This window comes from Tamandua tetradactyla, chromosome 7 (genome assembly GCF_023851605.1).
Source record: "Tamandua tetradactyla isolate mTamTet1 chromosome 7, mTamTet1.pri, whole genome shotgun sequence".
NCBI lineage: Eukaryota > Metazoa > Chordata > Mammalia > Pilosa > Myrmecophagidae > Tamandua > Tamandua tetradactyla.
Window position 1 is genome coordinate 14,796,984 of NC_135333.1, and position 21,010 is coordinate 14,817,993.

General features: G+C 40.3%; 2 protein-coding genes across 18 annotated transcripts in view; one reads left to right on the forward strand and one right to left on the reverse strand.

The window, feature by feature from the left end:
- SDCCAG8 (SHH signaling and ciliogenesis regulator SDCCAG8) overlaps positions 1–21,010 on the forward strand; it is a 319,229-nt gene that overhangs the window by 274,778 nt on the left and 23,441 nt on the right. The window contains exons 17-18 of one of the 11 annotated variants that reach the window (XR_013179197.1): positions 4,102–4,263; positions 12,073–12,167. The exons of 7 other annotated variants lie outside the window; for them this stretch is intronic. Coding sequence is in view for 2 of the 4 variants with exons in the window: in XM_077168475.1 (XP_077024590.1) it covers positions 12,073–12,205 (133 nt within the window). In the remaining 2 variants the exon portion in view is untranslated. Of the gene's footprint in view, positions 1–4,101; positions 11,155–12,072; positions 13,608–21,010 lie in introns of those variants that run through there. 3 more of the 11 variants (XR_013179196.1, XM_077168475.1, XM_077168477.1) reach the window with 3 other exon arrangements.
- AKT3 (AKT serine/threonine kinase 3) overlaps positions 4,422–21,010 on the reverse strand; it is a 430,706-nt gene continuing 414,117 nt past the window's right edge. For all 7 annotated transcript variants that reach the window (XM_077168486.1, XM_077168483.1, XM_077168491.1 and 4 more), the window contains one exon: positions 4,422–4,534. In XM_077168486.1, coding sequence (XP_077024601.1) covers positions 4,437–4,534 — 98 coding nt within the window. In that variant the 3' untranslated portion in view covers positions 4,422–4,436. The remainder of the gene's footprint in view (positions 4,535–21,010) is intronic.

Sequence of the window (21,010 nt, forward strand, 5' to 3'; positions counted from 1 at the left end):
ATTTTGAATTGACCTACTATTCTCTTTTGGTTAGCAGCACCCTGCTTCATAATGATTAGCTTATTGATTATTTCATAATTTTTCTTTATGGAGAAAATTTTATAAATATTCACATTCAGCATGTATGTATTCTAGTAATCCTAAAGATAAAAAAGAAGTTTCGTTCTTAATGTCACATCAACAGTAAAAATTACCAATGAACCAAAAATAATTAATCTGAATGTCCACTTTGTTTGATAATTGGTTCTGGATTTAAAACATAGTTCTTTCTTCTTAGAAATTGGACCTACAGAGCTGATAATTTTAAATGTAATATAGCAACCCTGTGGAAAATATTCAGAAAATGTGTTCCTATTATTGATTGGCATCATGCATTGACAAATAGTTTTTAAAATACAGTGTATTTATTTCTCAACTTTCTAATTTATTTCTGACCTTTGTGCAAATGTGACATTTGTAGTGCTGAAGGTTAATGTCACAGTTGAGTATCTAAGTCCAATTTTTTATTTGTTTTATAAAGCTTTTATCCTTAATATGTGAATTTAAGTCATTCAAAACTGACTCTTAAAAGAGAGATAATTTCTGTGTTTACATAATTGCCACCTCAACCACGCTTTACGAATTTCATTTGGCACTCTCCTGCCTTCTGTTAAATAGTTATCGAGGGTGGTTATTACCATTTACAATATGAGGAAACCAAGAGACAGAGATGTTTATTGACTTACACTGTGAGCAGCGTCACTTATTAGCCTGTTGTTATGTGTTTTCTTCTCTTTTCTAAATAGATGAAAAAAAACTGCCTGTAATACCCAAGGTATTTCTCTCTATTGGAAATACAATCATCAACTATCCTGGAATGGATGAAGATCTCTTTGTAGGAACCTTTGGGACCCATCCCCAAAGGAGGGCTTAGGAGCAAAAGACAAAGTTATATTTGATCTTGAATTTTGTATGGGTCATAGCAAGTTCCTAATTTTAGGGGCCTTCTTCTTAGGAGGATCCCTGGCTGTTCAACACACACGAATGTAAGATCTTTGCTCTAAAGAAGCTCAGCCATACCTTTATCCTCCCTAAAGGAAGGCCCAGGCCCCTGTCTCTGCTCTCATTTGTGCTTCAGGGCTCCTTTAGTCCTGGACTTCTTCTCGGTCCCCTAATTTCCACAGTCTCTATGGCTGCTGGACATTGTATTATACCTCTGGCTATGATGTAGGAGTTTCCTGGCATTCCTAACATTATTATTACTATTACTATTATTATTATTATTATATTTTATGGCAGCAGCTAACTTTAAATAGTGCTTCGTATGTACCAGTCATTGTTCTAAGCACCTACCTTTATTAACCTATTTAATTCTCATCACAACCCTATAAGGCAAGTACCACCACTAATCCTAGTTTACAATGAAGAAAACTGAGGCAAGTGAAATTAAGTATCTTGCTTAAAGTCACACAGCAGGTACAGAACCCAGGCAGTGCAGCCCCCAAGTCTATGAAAGAAGGATGTTGGTGTGTAGAATCTTAGGGATATTTTATATCTCATAATAGCAATTTTAAAAATCCCTCTTATATGGCATTAATTTATGTTCCCATCTTCTGTGCTCTGTGAGTTTTCCCACATAAACTGTTACTATTGTCCAACAAGGAGCATCTGAGCAATTTCTGATTTGCTCTTACATATATATCTCAATCATGAGTATCTTGTTTTCAGATAGATGAAAAAAATATGGTGGAGATAAAATATTAACAGTTCAAATTTAAATTTGAGACAGATAGAGAGAGAGAATAAAAGAAAGGACAATAATTGGAAGAGAATGAAGAAAAGAAAATTCAGGAAAGTCTTTTCTTCCCATAATAAAAAAAATTATAATTCCTAGTTATTGAGAGCATTCTGTGTATTACACTACATGCTTTACAACAGCCCTCCAAGGTTTACTTCAAATTTACAAATGAGGAAACTGAGGATCAGAGAGATCAGGAAATGTGACATGGCTACACAGTCCATTAGAAATGAAGCTGGAGTATAAACAGGATTTCCTAACTACAGAGCCTGCACTCCCTCTACAATACCACCCTATATTTCTACCTCTAAAGAGAAGTCAATTCCACTGAAACCAATTTGTGGCAGGCATGGGACTGGTCAAGACATAGTCAGATGGAGATCTGAGATGCAGCAAATGTTGCCAGGAGCAAAAATCACTGAAAAATTAGAGAAGAGAAGCATTACAAAATGGCTAAACATAAAAAAAATAGTTGTACATAAAAAGGAATAAAATGTAGAAACTTTCTGAAAGAGTGGAAATGGAAAGTGATAGTGAAATACTTAGAAAACTACAGAAAATTTTTATTCGGTATGTACATACTTTTGATCATGTTCAGGCTTTTTATTTACTACTACTCAATGGTGTTGTGGTAATTCTAAACTTTTTAGTTAGATCACTACTTCAATATTATAAAAACTGGAAATTTCCTGTTCTCAGAGAGTTGAAATAGAGCAGTCTTGAAGAACATCTAATTGGACATTTTAACATGGATGAAGATGATTCAGAAAATCAGTAGCCCAACTTTCCATTTTCACAGGCTTAATGTATTGCAGCTCCAGTTGATTTGTGGCAAAGTGTGAATGATGCGTGTTCATTATTGAGAAATAGATGAAAATGCTGGAGATGGAAGCTTACATTCTTTCAGTAATGCCACAGTTACACAGATAAACCCCTCAACCTTCAGTTTCTCTGCATAGTTTATTTTTATTTTATTTTTCTCCATTTTCCAACTTATGTGACTCCCACCAGCCACTTCTCTGGCTTCCTCCATTTCTCAGGTGGTTGAAGTCAGTGTCTGTTTAGGCTGAGCCTCTCAGCACCCCTGAGAGGAGCCATAATTCCTAGCAAGGCACTGTCCATTATGTCTTACTGCTTAATTATTCTACCTTTTTAATGCTACTTAGAACATTGTCAGCTGTTGAGAAAAGGTAATTATCACTAATCAAATGAAAAACACTTTTTTGGCTGCCTTATGATACACATTTTACTGGTACCTTGATACATAATGAAGCCTGATAGCAAAACTTTTGCTTGTCTCTTCTTCAAGCCACAGCTGTTTCCCTGCTAAATTCATCCCATCTGTCTTCCCTTCCGTAAAGCTGTAGGCAGTATAGCATAAGTACAGAAGCAGTTCAGTGCTATTTTGGATAAACATAGCTGAAATTTGAATCTTTGCCATTTGCGATGCACACATTTTGTTTTACTGCTGTAAAGAGAGCTGTCAAAATACAACTACATGGATAATTTACTAAAATACAGTCAAATATAAGGTTGATCAAAGAGAAAGTACACTGGGTCAGTCTGACTGTTTCAGCACCTGATCTGAAAGGTGCCATTGACCCCTTGGTCCCCATGGATTCTGGCTGGGGAGAGTAGCATAGCATCTGAAGTCTCTGCCTTCATCCTGCAGCATGGTTTTGGGAGTTACTGATTGCTTCTAATTGTTTGTGACATGATTTGCAGAGTCTTTGAGAGGCTTTAGGACTCCACACTTTTTTAGTCTCCAAAAAATATTTGCATTAATGGGGAACATTTTCTCTTTCTTGACACATATAGTCAGAATGGTGCTACATTACCATTCTGTGTTTTGAAGTTTATTGTATGGAAACCTTTGTTACCAGTGGGAAATCTATTACATTTCCATCCCATTCCTTGTTTCTAGGTTATTGGTGCATATAAACAGGCATTTTTATCATCAATAATACATAATAGTCTAGAGTCATAGACATTTCTTTGAGTGAATTCCTCTTCTGAATTCTAAAACCACGCTCTCACACCTGAACCACTCCTCCCTGGACATACACATACTGTATTCATTGTCCCATAGACAAAGAAAGATCTTATCTAGGCCCAAATGGGTTATGAGTTCTTTGAGGGGAGGGGCCAGTATCCAGTATATTTTGGTAGCCATTGCGGCCAGAGGTCATTAAATGTATTGTGGATTTCTGTTTAAACAAAGGTAACTGAAACACATTTCTGAAATGGGAGCATTAAATGATTCCTTAATCTAAAGTTGACATTTAATTTGCCTTCTCTCTACCACTTCTCAATCCTTTTCCTAGCTGCATTAATGTAGCAAAGTGAGAGCGAAGAAGATTGCAGGCCCAGGAGTGGGACCCATCTCTTTCTGTCCATACCCTGTTGGCCAGAATGCAGTCACATCGTTCTGCCTTACCGCAAAGGGCTGAGAGACTTGGTCTAGAAGAAAAGATGCCTGGAGAGTGGTGAGCTCTAGCATTCTCTGTCCCACCACCCAGTCCTCCAAAAAATAACCCCCAGTAAATAAAGTGAAACTCATGCATCTTGAGCCATGACAGAATGCACTATCTTTTTGGGAGAAGCACCGTATGGCTATGAAGTGAGGATACTGACTGGTGAGGTTTCTCTCCTAGCTCCATCATAGAAGCATCTTTGCAAAATACTCACAAATGTGGATCCTGTTAACTCCATGAGTCTGCGATGTTGTCTGTCTTATTCTCCATTGTATCCCAGTACCTAGTAGAGAAGACATTGTAGGGCCTCAGGAAATATTTGCTGAACAAACGATTGGAGCCAAAATAGAACAAATGAATATTGCAGTATTTTCTTCACCTTGCCCTCCCTGCCCTTTGGTCAGCTAGAACACACCAACACCTATAGTGTGCACTGCACTTAAACAGCTTTAGCAAAATCATATGTTGGAACCCTGGCTTCTGTCAATGAAATTGTTTTTCTAGAAAGTTCCCAAGACCTTTACTGTACCAAGGCATTGCTTTCTTTTATCTAGCTTTCTTTTAGCAAAACAAATAGTTCAGAATCTTTGGAAGGCATATGTGACCTGACTGCTGCAAATGCTATCAACTCTTTATTTCAACAGAAGATGGAAATGGCAGCTTTTGCCAGAGGTTCTTTGAAAGCTATCTATAGAAAAACAATTAAAATGTCTTTAAATTTACATGGTGAGCCATTTGATCCAGGACCAGGAGGCGTTTTAGAAGCACAGTCAAGACCACTATGATGCTGTCATTAAAATTCATTCTTTCATTCCAAACCTACACATGCCAGGCATTGTGCTGAATGCAGAGTGTACCAATAAGAGTCAGCCCCTGCCCTTGATGAGCTGATGTTTTAGTGGAGGAGAAAGACCTGCAGACAGTCATGATGCAATACAATTCAGGCCATAGTGTGGAGCACAAAAGTAGGGGCATGTAAAAATGAGGAGCCCAGAAAAGGCTCTGTAGAGGAATGATCCTTGACTCCTAAGGAGATGCAGAGTGTGTGCAGTTAGTAGAATAAGGTACATTCTCTGATGATACTCTTTGGATTCCACATTTTAGGAGACCATTTTAGACATAAGACCCAAGATGAGAAGAAGCACATGACTTCTGGCTGGCGGCCCTTATATTCCCAGTATCATGACATGATTCAATGCCTTAGACCTCCTGCCTGCCCAGCCAGCTAACCTGGAATAACCTGGCTCTATTCAGCCTGAAAATCATCCTGACTTGATCACTTCTTATAATGCCTTTGCAGCACAATCCAATCACAGCATGGGCTATAGGCACATTCTTATCTTGGGGGAAAATAATATGGATAACAAAAAAAAATGGTATCTATAGTAACATTACTCATTACACTTCACCATTTGATGAGTTTTACAAGTTTTTTTTAGTAATCCATTGACACTTTCTCCCCCATCTTAATGATAATTCTAGAGCCTATGCCTTTGACTCCATTTGCATGGGAGGTATGCTCTGCCATCTGTGATAGAAAGGATAACGAGACCCTTATGCCAAATGGGCACATGCCCATTCAGGCTATTTGAATAATGATATCTCTTGGAAATAACTGTCCAAATAATTGATGTGAACTCTCAGTGTTCCTTTGAGAGTCAGCAGGTGTAGGTGGCTGTTGGTTAGAGAGAAGGTTATTCAGAGAAGAAAGTTGTTCAGAGAAGAGAGGGTTATTCAGAGCCCATGGAGAAAGGTGGGTTGCCATAGTCAGGTCCTCTTGATCTGGGATTGCTAACATGGTTGTATGAGATTGTGTTCATAGAATGAAACAAAGGTGGCTATAATGAACTAACATGAGCCCTGATTGAAATTTGGTCCTCAGAGTGAGATTTTATTCTTATAAATTCTAATTTAAAGCATATGATGATGTTGCTGGTGCTTTTTTTTAAAAAAAAAATCTTAATATCATATACTTAGACTTTTCAGTCATGCCAGTTGTTTACAGGGAGTTTATGCACTTGTTCCCAGTCTCTGGGATGGGCTGGTTGCTATATTGTGAATTTTAACCTTTGTATCTCCCTCTGTTCATATTCATGGAAGGTCGCAACTTGGTGATTCTGTTTAGTGTCCAAGAAAATGCTATAAGTTCTTAGTAGATTCATCTATCTGGAATTTGACTTGAAAGGGACAAAGGCCAATTAATAGTTGTTTGAGACTACACTTAATATTTCATTGTACAGGTAAGACTGCTACCACTTTGTTAACTGGGATGCCAGGGAATTACTTAAAAATCAAATTAATACACATTATTAAACATATTTACACACAGTAAACTATTTCAAACCAGTAATGCTGGAATAAAGACAAAATAATACTGTGTATTTACATAACACCATAACACCTTTCATTAGAAAAATCTCAAGCCTTCACTGACTAACTCAAATGCACAACACCCCATGAGGTGTGTAGGAAGTAAGGTAGAACAATAAACAAGATGATGAGAGAAAGGCAAGAGCTCTTGCTTAGGGTAATAAAGACTCTGCTGGATAGCTCTTTAGGGTTCAAGTTTGTGTTACCCCATAGTAAGAAAACTCAATGAAAGTACCTGTAAAAGGTGATTATATAGATTTTAGTATGCTACTTTATGTTGTTTTCCTAATCTCGGCTAAAGTCTGTATTTTATTTTACATGCCAGGCTGACAGTGGTCTAATCTGGACATTTGATCCATTGTTTAACATTCTCTAGGCCCAACTAAGTACTATTTCCTTTACTTTTACTTAGCCAGATTTTTTTTTTTTTTTAACCAAACTGTGACAACAGTTCATTTTTAGGAAATGCCAAGAGGCAGCAGGACACACACTAGTTGTGGGAAAAGCATTGTTGAATCCAGGCCTGGCCGCTTCTTGGGAGGACAGAGCCAATGGGAACAAATTAAGAGTTCCACAGTGACTGCTTTGCCCAGCACCTCCCGTAGTTCACCTGAGCTTGGCACTCTGAGCACCTGGAAGCTCCCAGGATGTCTGTGGGTCTCCTGGGACAGGTCAGGAGCTCCCTGCAGTAGAGCCAAGAGGAAGCATAGGCCAATGGGGACAGTGGATTTGGCATTTGGAATTGTAAAATAGTTTATATTAGCATCTTTGAATAAATTTTGAATTTAATAGTCTATTGAATTTCCAAAAAGTTTAGAGCTGGGACTTAGTACTCATTCAGTTATCTTACACCTGATTCTTTGAGAAGAATGGGTAACTTCCTCTCTATAAGTTCTTTCTCTCAGTGGAGTCTTTAACTTGGCTTAATGTTTCAGATTTTCAGATAATTTAGGTGTCACAGATACCAATGCTGGAACAGTTTTCAGACACTATAATTTAAGTGTCTCTGAAATGTAACAAATAAGAGTTTTGTCTGGGTTTTGGAAATGCTGTTTTCTTCTAAACAGCTGTTCATTTGTATTAACAATTTTCTCTGTCTCTAGAAGAGCAGCATTTATTTTTTATATATAATCTCATCATCCTTTTCTTCGTTAGCTGTTTTGGGTTGTTGTTGTGGGATTGTTTTTGATATCGCTGTGCACCAGGGAAGAGCATGGGCTTCCAGAAGCTCCCCAGTTTGCCCTGGCCTGTTCCAGTCCAGGACGTAACACCATCTAATTTCCCACAGTAGCATTTTCTTAATCGGGACTGGCAAATCTCACTGCCTTTTCGATTTGTTTGGTGCCATTTTGGTAAAGGCTTTTAAACACCTAGCACAGTATGAACCAGTCCTTGCCCCCTCATTAATTAGCAAAGCAAAGGACCCTTGGCTTTTCATTTTGTGTTCTGCCCAAAGGATGGCAATTTATGAGGCTATGATGAAGATGGTGACACCTAAAATTACATAGAGATAATTTGCACTCCCAACTACCCCATGAGTGAGGTGGGAGAAGAGTTGTAAATTCTCATTTTAATCTGAGGAAATTCAGTCTCAGCAAGGTTAAATGTCACCAAATTCCCATGACTAGTGACTGGACCTCATTACCTTTCCTGCTTAATGCCTATGAGATTCGGTGCAGGGAGGATAGTTAAGAGAGTGAGTTCTAGAGCAAAATCACTTGGATTCAAATCTCGGCTCTACAATTTCTGTGTTATGTGATTTTTTGGAGCAGGCAAGCCATTTAATGTGGGCCTAAATTTCTTCACCTGTTAATTTTGACAATGTCATCTACCTCACAGGATTCTTCTAAGTATTAAATGATTTTTTACACAAAAAGTTTCCAAGCAGCACCTGGCACATAATAAAGGCTCAATAAACATTAGCTATGTGTATCACTAAAACACTCAACTCCCCTATTACTCAACAATATGTAATAGGGAATTAGAGTTTGTAATTATTTTCAGGAGGTGAATGTGAACAGGACCTGTTCAAGTTAACAAGCTGGCTCAGGAAAGCAAACTGAAATCTACTGAGAAAAGGACATCCTACCCAGAGCTTTAGCTAAGTTAGAATAAAAGACTATTTTAGTGTTAGTGTTGCAATCCAGGACTACTCCAGCCAGCGAAATTAATGAAGGACAAATAATTTTAAATGCCTACCTCTGGGGGAACGTAGTCCCATTCTCAGTGGCACGGTTAATGTGCAGCTTTCCACTCTTGAGAGATCAGAATTGCTGCTTCACAATTGGATGCATATCAAAAATACTCTCAGGAAAACTTCAAAATTTATACATTTTAAGTTTGAAACTCATAAGGCATCTTGCTCTTACACAGCACTAAATTCCAGATAATACATCTCTATTCACAATCTGTTGTGCTTGGGCCCTCCCAGAAGCACTATTGAACATTGATTGATAATGTTCATAATCAAAGATGTATGAAATTGGAAGCATTGCAGTGAACACAAAGGCTTTTTGTTTGTTTGTTTAAAATCCTATTTGTCTTTGAACTGGATTGAAATCAGTAGTGAAATTTCAGGCCTGGAAGCTGTGGTACTAGAAGAAAGAACCAGTGGAAGGGACTTGGCTTGTAGAAATCCATCTAGATCAAATCGGATAAGGGAGACTCAGGGAGCGAGAGAACAGAGTGATAGAGAAAACCCCCCTGGATTACAGCGTTATTCTTCACTGACCTCAGAAGCAAGAGGAGGGTTCACAAGAGAAGCCCCACGACTTCATTTGAGGAGCGTTATCTGGTTAAGCACACATGTGCATCATATCCAGATTTTAGTTAAACCCGCTCAGATTTCTTCATGTCAGCATCTGATCAGCAGCCTCCAAATGTTCGAGCATCCCTTGCAAATAATTTTGATTTGGAAGCTTTCTATTGATAGTTTATTTTTATTGAAAGATTGTTATTCTCTTGATAAGAAATTGCTGACAATTTCAGTCATGTTAAATTAGGTTCCAAATATATGATGACAGCTTTGTTGGTGTGTGTTTATGTGTGAGATCCATTTAAATGCATATGTCATGTCCTGCCATTTTATAAAGAATACTGCCTTAATTTAAATAAATATATATTTAATTTTAAAGTTTTTATTTTGAAATAATTTCAAACCTACAGGAAAGTTACAAAATAAGACATAGAACTCCAGCATATTCCCCAGATACCCCAATTTACCAACTATTAGCATTTTGCTGTATTTGTTATATCATTCTCTATCCGTCTATCATCTGTGTTCCAAGCATTTGAGAATAAGTTGCATATATCATGCTCCTCTAAAACATAACACTTCCATGTGCATTTTCCTAAGAACAAGGTAACCAATGTCCATTTCTTTAATTTTTAATTGTGCTATAAGGAGAACTCAGCATTTGGGCTCAATATGAGTTTGCATGAATACACATATGGTGCTTGAACCAGGAGTCCTATAGAATTTCGTAGAATACACAAGAATTTGGTAAGGACAAGGATTTTTATGCTAGAAAGCTTCCTTGTCAAATGTCCAATAGTTTTAGACATTTTACCCAAGGACACTGATATAGACAAGGGGGCACAGGATTTTAAATAGAGATATCTGACTTTCTGCCCTATCTACGCTGTTTTGCAGCAATCACTAGGATCATGAGCTTAGGAGACACAGACCTGGGATTGTTTTCTAGTTGTATCACTTATTACCTATGAAAACTTAGGCAAAATATTGGTAGCATCCCTTAGCCTCAGTTTCCTTGTCCATAAAATGAGGATCATAATACTATCAGTAACACCTTCCTCAAAGGGTTGATGGGAAAATTAGTAAATGGCTGTAAAAAGTGCTTAACACAGAAAAGGCTCAATATGTGTTGCTTATAGCTCAAGTTATTCTTATCTCAATTACTTCATTCATTAGTTAATAAAACACTTCCTAAATTATAGATCTATTTTTCAGAAAGCACTGTGTATGTTCTGAAACACTGTGTTAAAAATAATAATAATAATGATCATTCTCATTTATTGGGGACGATCACTTTACGTATCATCTCTAATTCTCACAACAACCATGTAAGGTACGATTATTTCGTATTTCATACTGCAGATGAGAAAACAGACTCGGGGTCCTAGGATCACAGAGGTCTGAAATTCATGCTCAGATTTCAACCCAGATCTGTTTTGTTTTAAATTCAAACTAGTCATTCTACATAGCCACATCTCCACAATAATTGTAACCTGGAAATTGTTAATGATAGTTTGTTCTTACTGATAATAGAATTGGGCTTATATAATCTAGTCTGAGCTGATGTGTCATCTTTGATTCATATTGCATCTACTGCATATATTTTATCTTAAAACATGATTTTGATGAAATGCATTTAATATATACTCATTCACAACCTTGCAGAAAGACAGACATTTGTAACACTGAGCACTAGGTTATGAAAGCAGTTCCAAAAAAAAAAAAAGGAATATGTCAGCATTGGCCTAAGCAATAGCTGAATTGGTTGGAATATTTGTGCTGGCGTTTTGAATGGCTAAAGTCTGATATTTTTTATTATAATTTTCAATGCTTTTTTAGTCATTCCTTATGTTTTTACATTTTAGTTACATGAATTTTCATTCATATTGTAGATTACAAGTAAACTGCATTTACAATTTGATACCCCTGCCTGCATACTAATTATAACTAGCTAATTGCTCACTAGCTAACTGTGATTTGCTCAGATTGGCATGTTGGACCCTGCGAGTACCAGTTAGATCATTTATATGTGTGTAAGTGCACCTGCAAGCCTGGAAGTTAATGGCTGCAGTGGGATGAACTTGGGCTTCTGAGTTTGGACACTTCCTAACTTTGGTAAAGTTTTTATTTTTAACTATCTAAGCTTCAGTTTCCTTACCTGTTAAACTGGAAGTTAGAGTTTCTGGGCAGGTAAAAGATATTTCATGTAATTTCCCTTTCCACCTTTCTTTGCCTTAAAAAAATCTACTTTTGCAAATATGGAATATTTGCTTTCCTTTTCTCCCATACCACATTTTACCAGACGTGTTTCCTTATGTATGACAAACCAACACGTGGTTCAAACAAACGCACAAGGAGATTAGCCACTTGGCTTTTCACCTGGGACTGAGATGGTACCAACGATAAGGCTGTCCTATCTGCAGAGTGCCGTCCACTCAGATGCCACTTGCATGTCCCAGCAGCCCCTGATATGGATGGACCCAGACTTTCGGGTTTTGGTTCCTGAAGCCAGGCATCACTCACATGTGTTAATCTACTAGGATCAACTTGTAGTTCAGAGGAAACCCATTCTTCACCAGTATCTTTTTGAATCCTGGCCTGGCGAATAGATTTTTGTCATGCCATCCCAATTGCTGTAAGTTACAAAGGGCCAGATTTCAGTCATCAGAAGAGTAAACTGTATTATTTTCTTGCAGCCTGTCTCACTGGGGGCCGGGTTCCAAGGAGGCAGCCCATACGCTCACAGGCCAGGAGAGCCAGGATTTCAACAGTGTCAACAATCTTTGCTCATCATACCAAAAAAGCAGCGTGTTGTTGCCGACTCATTAGCATACAGCCGCGCCGCGCCTGCTAACAAAGCAGGCTCCGGGTAGCCGCTAGAGTCCCAGCTTGTCTGTCGTCTTTGACCGAAAAGGAGAGGAAAGACAAAAAGCTTCAGGGAAAGGTGCTGTCCCTCTCATGTGGCAAGAAGGCATCACAATGATTCCAGAAGGAGACAGCTTTGAAGTGGTTTTAAAATTATGGTTCTTTGGAGAACCAGCTATCTATCCTTTGTTTTTCTAATCTTGCTTTAAATCATTGACAAGCAATAAATTACCGTGTTGTCTAGTTAAAAATGATCTAGCCCTGAATGCTTCCCAGACATCCTGTTAATAGCTTTTTATTTTATTTGGCTTTACTTTGCTTAGAAAGAAGTGTCTGTAGAGGCAGAGGTATGCATGCATCCCATCCTCTGTCTGTCTCTCTATCCCTCTTTTGTTGGGGGGATGGAGGGAAGAAGAAACGTACAAGCAGATGTGCTGCTAGATCTACAGGCTTCTGCCAACCATATGGCATCTTAAAGAAAGATGGTTGGAGCGTCTGGATTAGCAAAGACTCGGGATGGGAAGCCATGTGTCGTGTTGGTACAGGCAGTTGTTTGAGCTCTCTCTAAATGGCTTCAGGAGATTGTGTAATGGAACAAATGGTCCTGCGAGCCCAGGAACAGCCTTGCCGCTGCTGGAGAGGCAATTGGCCCTCAGGCGGGTACTGCTTCCCTATTTTCCCCCCAATATTATGTATTCTTTTAATGTTCTTCGAAGTCAGAATTGACTCAGAACTTTTCAACCTGTAATTATTCTCATTGGTTTTGCCTGTCTCTGTGTCCGCCTGAACTGTTCTCTTTTACTCTCCCTCTACATTGGTAGTGAAAAACTGTGCCATCCTCCCATGTCCTTTGCCTCCTGCCCTCTGCAGGGGCTCCACACTTAGTGCACCAACTTTGCTAAGTGCCCACTCTTCCTCCCGGCCAAGGCTTTCCTCGGGAATGTGCCCCAGCTATTGGGGAGGATGCATCGTCCCACTGGCATTGCCAGAAACCCCAGGAGATGGAAAATCCTGCATTTCTTAGTCAGCTGAGAGTTTTATGTCGGACTTTGTGTCACCCATGAGGGGTCTATCTCTTCACTGTTTTAGACCTCAAGTGTAGCAAGTAAGGTGAGCCAGGGCCAGAGAATTATTTGTCCGCTAGTTTGGCATTTGACTGCAAGGGTTAACCGTGGGTTTTTAACTCTGTGTACTGGTACCTGCCCGTGGCAAGGCAGCCCTCAGCGCATATCCGACTTTAAAGCATGGTACTGCCGGAGAGCATAAGTAAGACCATTTACTGTTTAAGAAAGGATGTACATTTAAAGTATGAGTTGGAATATTTTCTCATGCAGAATTGTCTTCCTTAGTACCTAAGATATATGTGTGTGTGTGTGTGTGTGTGTGTGTGTGTGTGTGTGTATGAATGAGTCTTTTTCAATTAAACTAATTCCATAACAGTCACGTTATGGCTTGTGGACTCTTTGGTCACATATGCCATTTCATCAACAATTTGAGACTTGGGATTCCATTCCTTAATAAAAATTGTAAGTTTAAGAATTGAGACACTCTTATACTGGCAGCATATCCACAAAATTTCACCTGTGGCCAAGTGCTCAGACCATTACTCTTGTTCTGAGAGGATGGAAACAAAAGGAGCTGTGAGACCTCTGTGAGCCCCTCATAGAGCAGATCTTCAGTGTTTTTTTCTGAGCCAAGCTACACTTTAGAGCAAACAGGTCCGATTTTGTAGCTGTGGCAGGGCCAGTGCACACACAGTGCATGTCTTCAGCTGCTGGAAGAGTCAGGCCTGCCTCCTCAATCGGGATAGATAACCGAGGGGAACACGAAGGCTCGGGGCATCATAAACTGTGGATAATGAAAGGTAAAATGACTAGTTAATTCAGTCAGAGAACTGGTCAGTTTATCTGAACAAATCACCAAACCAGGTTGGCTTCAGTAGTCAGTCTGGGTCAGTGAGAGTGCTGGGCGGGAGCAGAGCACACTCTGCAAGGCCACCTCCCGCCTCGCAGGCAGTGATCCCAACTGTGCAGACCCCCAAATAGGATCAAATAAGAAATGCTGCGTCCAGCTGTCACCAGCTCTAGGCAGTTGGAAGCTACCATGTATATCACAACTTCTACTGCATGAAACAAATGAAAATACGTTCTAACTTATGATGCTGTGTTATGACGTAAAGGCTTTCCCCGAAAGAGAAATGGAACCTATAGAATTGTGACCAGGCTCCCATAGAGCAGGGTGCAAAGACTGACAATCCAAAAAGTCTCTTCAAACTGTCATCATTTTTATGTACTACTTATGGCTCAGTCAGACAGTTTTTACTATCTCAAACAAGGTCACCTGACAATCATTTGAAGATTGCTACCAACTTCCTTCATAAATGACTATTTTCTGCAAGGATAATGATGTCACCCAGAAATTTCAAATAATTTGATTTTCTTTGTATTTGTGTGAAAAATATGTATTCTCATCCCTTAATCACAGGTTAAAAACACTTTTCTGTTTCTTTTTTCTTTTTTTCTTTCAGAGCTGTTTCATCAAGTGTTACAATATTCTTACTTTGTCTTCTAAGTTTATGATCGGGTGGGTGCAGGGATCAAGGGTGGGGTCTATGGAAAAATTAATTTTGATTATCTATAGATGGCAGAAGTTATCACTTTAATCCTTTCCCTTTCAAGTGTACATGGTCTCAGATTTGTCAGCATTAGAATTTCTTGAAACAATGCAATTAAACTGCAACATATTTCCTAACATTCTTAATTAAGACATTGACTGAAAAATGTAGATTAACAGAAGTTACTGTTTTTATCAACATATTTTTCTCTCTCTCTTTCCCACCACCATCACATCCCCCTTCCCCCACGCCTTTTTTGCTTTAAATGTCTGATGTCAGTTTCGTCCACATGTACATTATGCACATGGCACTGAAGAAACAAAGTAAAAATTCTTTTAATTCTGTGCTGCATGCCCAGCGCCACATGCACTGTCTGTTACATGTCGCTTCTTATGGGGTTCATGCTGGGAGTTTCTTTTTAAAGGCAAAGTGTTTCTGAAGGAAAGAGTTTCTGAAGGAAAAGAGTTCAGGTTGGGCAGATTGTGTTAGAAAAATCAGTGTCTGAGAGTGGAATTAATATACTGATTATTCTGTGCAGGCTCAAACTGGCAGCATGTGCAAAGTTCAAGAGTGTCTGGGAATTGAAATATGGAGGAGAAATTTGGAGACGGAGCAGAGACAAAGAATTGGAAGTGGAGCTTAGAAGTAAAACTAATGGCAACTTTGCAATGAGGGGAGGGAGTTCATATGTGAGCAATATGAGCAACTGTGCCATAAAGTAATACTCAGTGAAAATATTTTTATGGAATTAGGAAGTCCTATTTTCCATGCTACGTTTTAGAATTGATCTTAAAATCAGTTCATTATTGGAGGAGAATGTGGAAGGAGGGCAGAAAGAAAATGCCATGCCCAGCACCTTTTTTTCCACTTTAAGATTATTGCCAGTGTCAATTAAGTCACATGAGAAGCTTAATCACTTACAGAGAAATTAAAATGGGTTATAATGCTAGCCAGTATTTTTCCTGTTTAAAATTTGAGTCCTATATAATCAACCAACGATTACTCTATTTACTTACACATAAGAATTAAAAATAAGAAAACCAAACACATTCACACAGCACCTTTCACATCACGGGGAAATCAAACTTTTTTCTCATTGTTTCTCAGAGGAAAGAAATTGGGACGTGAGCATGGAGTTAATGAAGCTTTCACCCGTCTCCTCCCCTCCACTGCCATCTCGGCTTAATCTTCTCCTTCTGCCAAAGTCCAGAGGCCCTTCGATCCCCCGCGGAGCCCCCGACCAGCTGCTCGGCACCCAGCCGCCTCCTACCCACGGCAGCCTTCAGACCTCCAGGTGCGGGGCGCCCTGCCGCGAGGCTCTGGGGTCTCCCGCCGGGCAGCAGGACGGCTCAGCGAGCCTGGGGGCCGGTACTAGGCAGCCGGGAGGCCGCCGAGGACCGCACGGGCCCGGCAGTGCTTCTCTGCACAGAGGCGCCGGGAGCCGTGGCCGGAGGCCACCCCCGCCAGCTACAAGGGCACTGGGGCCGCCTCCTTCCCAGGGTGTGCTCAGAGGTGGCTGAGAGCAGGTGCACCCAGGGGGGTGGGGGTGGGGGCAGACGTTTAATGCTGTCAACTGTTCAACAGGCAGAAAAGCACAACTGCACAGCCTGGGGCTGGGAGACGGGTCGGCCGTTTCGTGGACCCTTGGTGGCGCAGGGAGGCTCTTTGCAGTGTGCTCGCTTTGGACTAGCTGAAGCTCAGAAGAGGCTTACCCTGTCCTGTTCACGCACAGCCACTAACTAACTCCTCAACTGAATTTCATGAAAACTCTAAGCCTGTAGCTTTTTATTGGCAGCTTGTAAGATGGGGGGGAAATTACCTTCTGTTTGGCAGTTGCTCTTTTCTTAGGCAAAAAATTATCCCTGGGAAAGCCTTAGCTTGCTGGGCACTCCATGTGGGTCGCCGGGTTGGGAGATTGTCAGAACCCTGCCTCGTCCTCCCCGTCACCTCTGAGAATGGCAAGCTGCCCCCAAATACACATGAACACATGTCTTGCCGCTGTGTCCTGTAGCCCTCACGTTCTATTGCAGTTTGCTCTCAGCGCAGTTGTTTCTACTGACAGTGACCCTTGCTTCTCCCACCACTGAGAGATGAAATGCAGGATGGGTGACTTAGCATATCTGGGGTTTTTCTTAAAATCAGGGGAGCGTTGCCCACAGGGGATTTCTAGGCTACACAGTCCGTGGTCACTGGAACTTGGGGCCAGGAGTGGGAATCGTGGCCTGTGCTATCGCTGGGAGGGGCTCTAGGTGCAGCCCCAAACCCACTGCCCCCCCATAGTGAGCTGGCTGCTGTCACCCAGAGCAGCTCCAAGGAAGGCCCCACCTTCCCTTCCTTTTCCACCCCTCTTACTTCAGGCTTACTTTAGGAAAGATGTGCATTTGCTCTGTGAGGAACACTGACCACAGCCTGTTGAGAGCAAGTGCCTGACCCTTTCTGAGGCCAACCTGCAGTGATGCTCTGGATTCCTGGAGTTAAACCCCAGCGTCTCTCCCACCATATCAAGGACTACAAGTCTTGGGCACATGGATGGTTCTTGGAACATCTAAAAGTTTATTTATGGCAGAGAGATGTTGCTAGACTAGTCTTATTCCAAAGCAATCTTAGTCTGTGTTCTCTTTGCCACCATCCTCAGGGCGAACCTGCCCAGTTGGTTCCTGGGATACATGAGACATTTTGTTTACTTGTGCCACCTTTAAAAAATAAATGGACCAAGGGGGGTTGGAAGCCTAGATTTATTATTCTGCCATTCCTTCAAATTCAAAATTTTGCAGCCCAAATATTAAAAATTGACAGAGCTGTTCCTTCTCCCCCACGGTGGCATGTAACTTGGCAGGACCCATCTCTTCTGCATTTGGAACCCATAAGAAACCCAGTGAACCCTCTAGCAGCCCTAATCACTCTGTTCTGTCAAGGACCTTCTAGCTGGAAGAGTTATGCCATCATACCATCCCTACACTCATCACTGTATGGAGGACCCTCTTTACTAAATGATTTATTACTCTAAGCAGAATTCCTTTGGCTGCAGATTTTATTTCTGAGTCACTCTGTTCAGCTCAATTGGTTGCCTTCAGTTACCGTGGCAACCAGCAGATGGGGTTCTTTGACAAGGGTCAGCAGGGAGACTGCCTCCATATAGAGGCAAGAGGAGCTAAATAAAAAGCTTTCAGCATTGACAGTTCTGTAGTAGATGGCCAGGAGTAGTTATCAAATTACTTGCATTATAACCTAATTAAGATGTGTGCCAGTAAGTGCACCATAGTGATTGAATCTGGTTACTTAGCTGCCATGGGCTCACTCTTATTCAGGTACACCTCTGTGACCAGTATGGTTACCCCGACGATGGTGAAATACAAAGGAAATAGAGGAGCACCTCACTGCAGCATGAAACATGACTTACCAAACGCCTGTTCAGTACCATTCCAGGAGCATTTAGTCTCTGGGAACTGGGAGGCCCTCCTTAGGACAGAAACTTCCTGAAAGCATAGCCCTGTACTGCAAAAAAAACTCTAGATGGCAGTTGAGCAAGACTCCTCACCCCCCGTGCATTTTGAAAGTTCCCTGTTTTATTTTAGGACAACTGCTTTAATTGCAAGGAGTATTCATCAAAATAAAAACAGATCTTTTAACTGTTCCAGATTAAAAAGGACAAGACAACTATGTACAAAGAAACTTTTGGAGGGAGGAAAAGGACATTATTGGGTCAACAGACAAAATTGGTAGATTAGATGAAAGCATTTATCCATGTTAGATTTACTGTAGTTGATAATATAATATGGTTACAGAAGAGAATATTTGTGTCCTTAGGAAATGCACACTAGTATCTAGGGGAAAAGCACAATGATGTAAAAATGTTAGAGAGAACATTGGGTAAATCGAATGAGGCAAAATGGTAACAGATGTATCTGGATAAAAGGTATGTGGGTATTCTTTGTACTTTCCTTACAATTTTTTATGAGTTTGAAATTATTTCCAAGTGAACAGTTTTTTTAAAGCTGGGAAAGGGTGTGTGCTAAAGTTTAGATTGGCTTTGGATACCATGTATGGTGTGAGAGGCAGTGTGGACAGAGGTCCTGCCAACACTTCTGTATGGTGGTCTGGATTCTACTCTGCATAGATTGTGATTTTCAACAACTTTGATTTCTCTGCACTATTTTTCTTTATACAGTGGGCCTGTGCTCACAATGACTCTGCTTTTGTTTAAAAAAAAAAAAGAGCTGATTAAAAAAGGTAACTTGGGCTTAAAGCAAATAATGGTCTTCAGGGTTCTTCAAAGTAAAAGCTACTTGACCTGTTAATTCTGTCCCTCTTGTTTTGTGGTGCCCCGTCCTCCACAAATACCTCCTTGTAAGGTATTACAAGCTTAGCCTTTGTCAGATAACACTCAACACTTTAAGCACAATACAAGGTAGCGATGCAACAGATGTTCCTAATTGAACCAAAATAAAGTTGTAGAAGCACCATTTTAGGCAGTAGGTCCCCGAGCAAGTCTGGGTGACACTGCCAGCAGCACTGCAGCCTGAAGAGCTGAGGACATTGCCTTGGCTGTGTACATAGCCAGTGTGTTCACCAACGGCCACAGGGGCGCAGGGGGAGCCTGTCAGCAACAGGAGTTTCCAAAATTGGTCTTCAGAGCTTCCAGCCTATCATTTTTTCATCCTTCACACCAACCCCAGACCGTGGACCAGGTCAGCACTACTCAAAGTGCGGTTTCTAGAATCTTGAGCTGTTTGTTACTGGTCTGTGACAAGATAACAGAAAATGAGAGAGCTTAGAAATCTGTAGCAATGAGACTCTGCTAGAGCATTTTTATTGTATTTCACAAAAATATCAATCTGTAGCAGGCTGGAAATTTATAAAAAAGAATAAAAACCACAAAACTGGCCCTTTTCACTAAGCTAGTTTGAGAAACAGTGACCTAGGGATTTCCTACTCTTTTCTTGTATCCCTCAGTCTCAGAAAATGACCCTATCTCAGCCACTTCCTAGTGAATTTTCCAGTTTTGTACTTTTCTCAAGCTCCTTACTTAATCACTATTTTCTAGTATTAAGTGGAGGACTTTGTCAGGTTTTTTAAAAATAAGATTTTGAAAAGCTGAAAAAAGTACTGGATTCAGGGACAAGAATCATGGGTTCTAGTCCTAGATTTACTGGACAGACTGGGTGACCTTGGATAAGTCACCTGTAGTCTTTGGGCCCCAGTTTCCCCATAATAAAACTTGGACCCTCTAAGATGTCTGTCTGCTCCAACATGACATGATTTTTTGGAGAGAAGAGCAGGGGTCTTTCCCCTATCACTAACCCTAATCAGCCCCCTAATTTGCCTCTGCAGGCAGCCAAGGCTAATTGGACATGTAACAGAATGAAAAATTAAAGGGGTAGTTTAGGAACATGAATTCTCTTTACTGGAGATGTAAACTCTCTCCAGAGTTGCATAATTCTCAGACAGAATAACTCTATTGAAATCATTATTGAACAGAGTGGATTTGGGCAAAGGAAAATTTAAATGATAAACCAACCATTGAAAGTGTTTTAACTTTGTAAGTGAAGATTTTTGTTTAGAAGTTGTCATAGACCTCTAAGCACAGTGCTTACTCTTGCTAATTCTGTATGCTCATGATGAAAGGAAGGTCTGTAAAACACAGCGGCAAGTTTTAAACGTAGTAGCAAATTATACAACTTTAAACCAATATGGTTTATTCACCAAAATTAATTACCTAGAGCAGTGGAATAATTGGGTTTTCACAACCTCAACTTGGGCATGCCAGGTGTACAGAATGCTCACCTTCCATGCTGGAGACCTGGGTTCAATTCCTGGACCACGCACCCCTCCGAGAGCAAACAAACAATCAACAACAGCAACAACAATTTCAACTTGGGAGACCCAGGTATATTATTATGACTATATAACTAGCAACCTTTGAAAATAGGAGCATAGTTAAAGTATGTAAAGTTATAATCTTGTAGAAATTTGGAACTGGAAGATAACTTAGTCATCATATAGCCCAGAGGTTGGCAAACTTTTTTTTTGTAAATAAATTCAGGAAATAAATATGTTAGGCTTGGTGAGCCATATGGTTTCTGCCACAGCTACTCAACTCTGACACTGTAGCCTGAAAGTAGCCATGGACAATATATAAATGAATGTGTATGGCT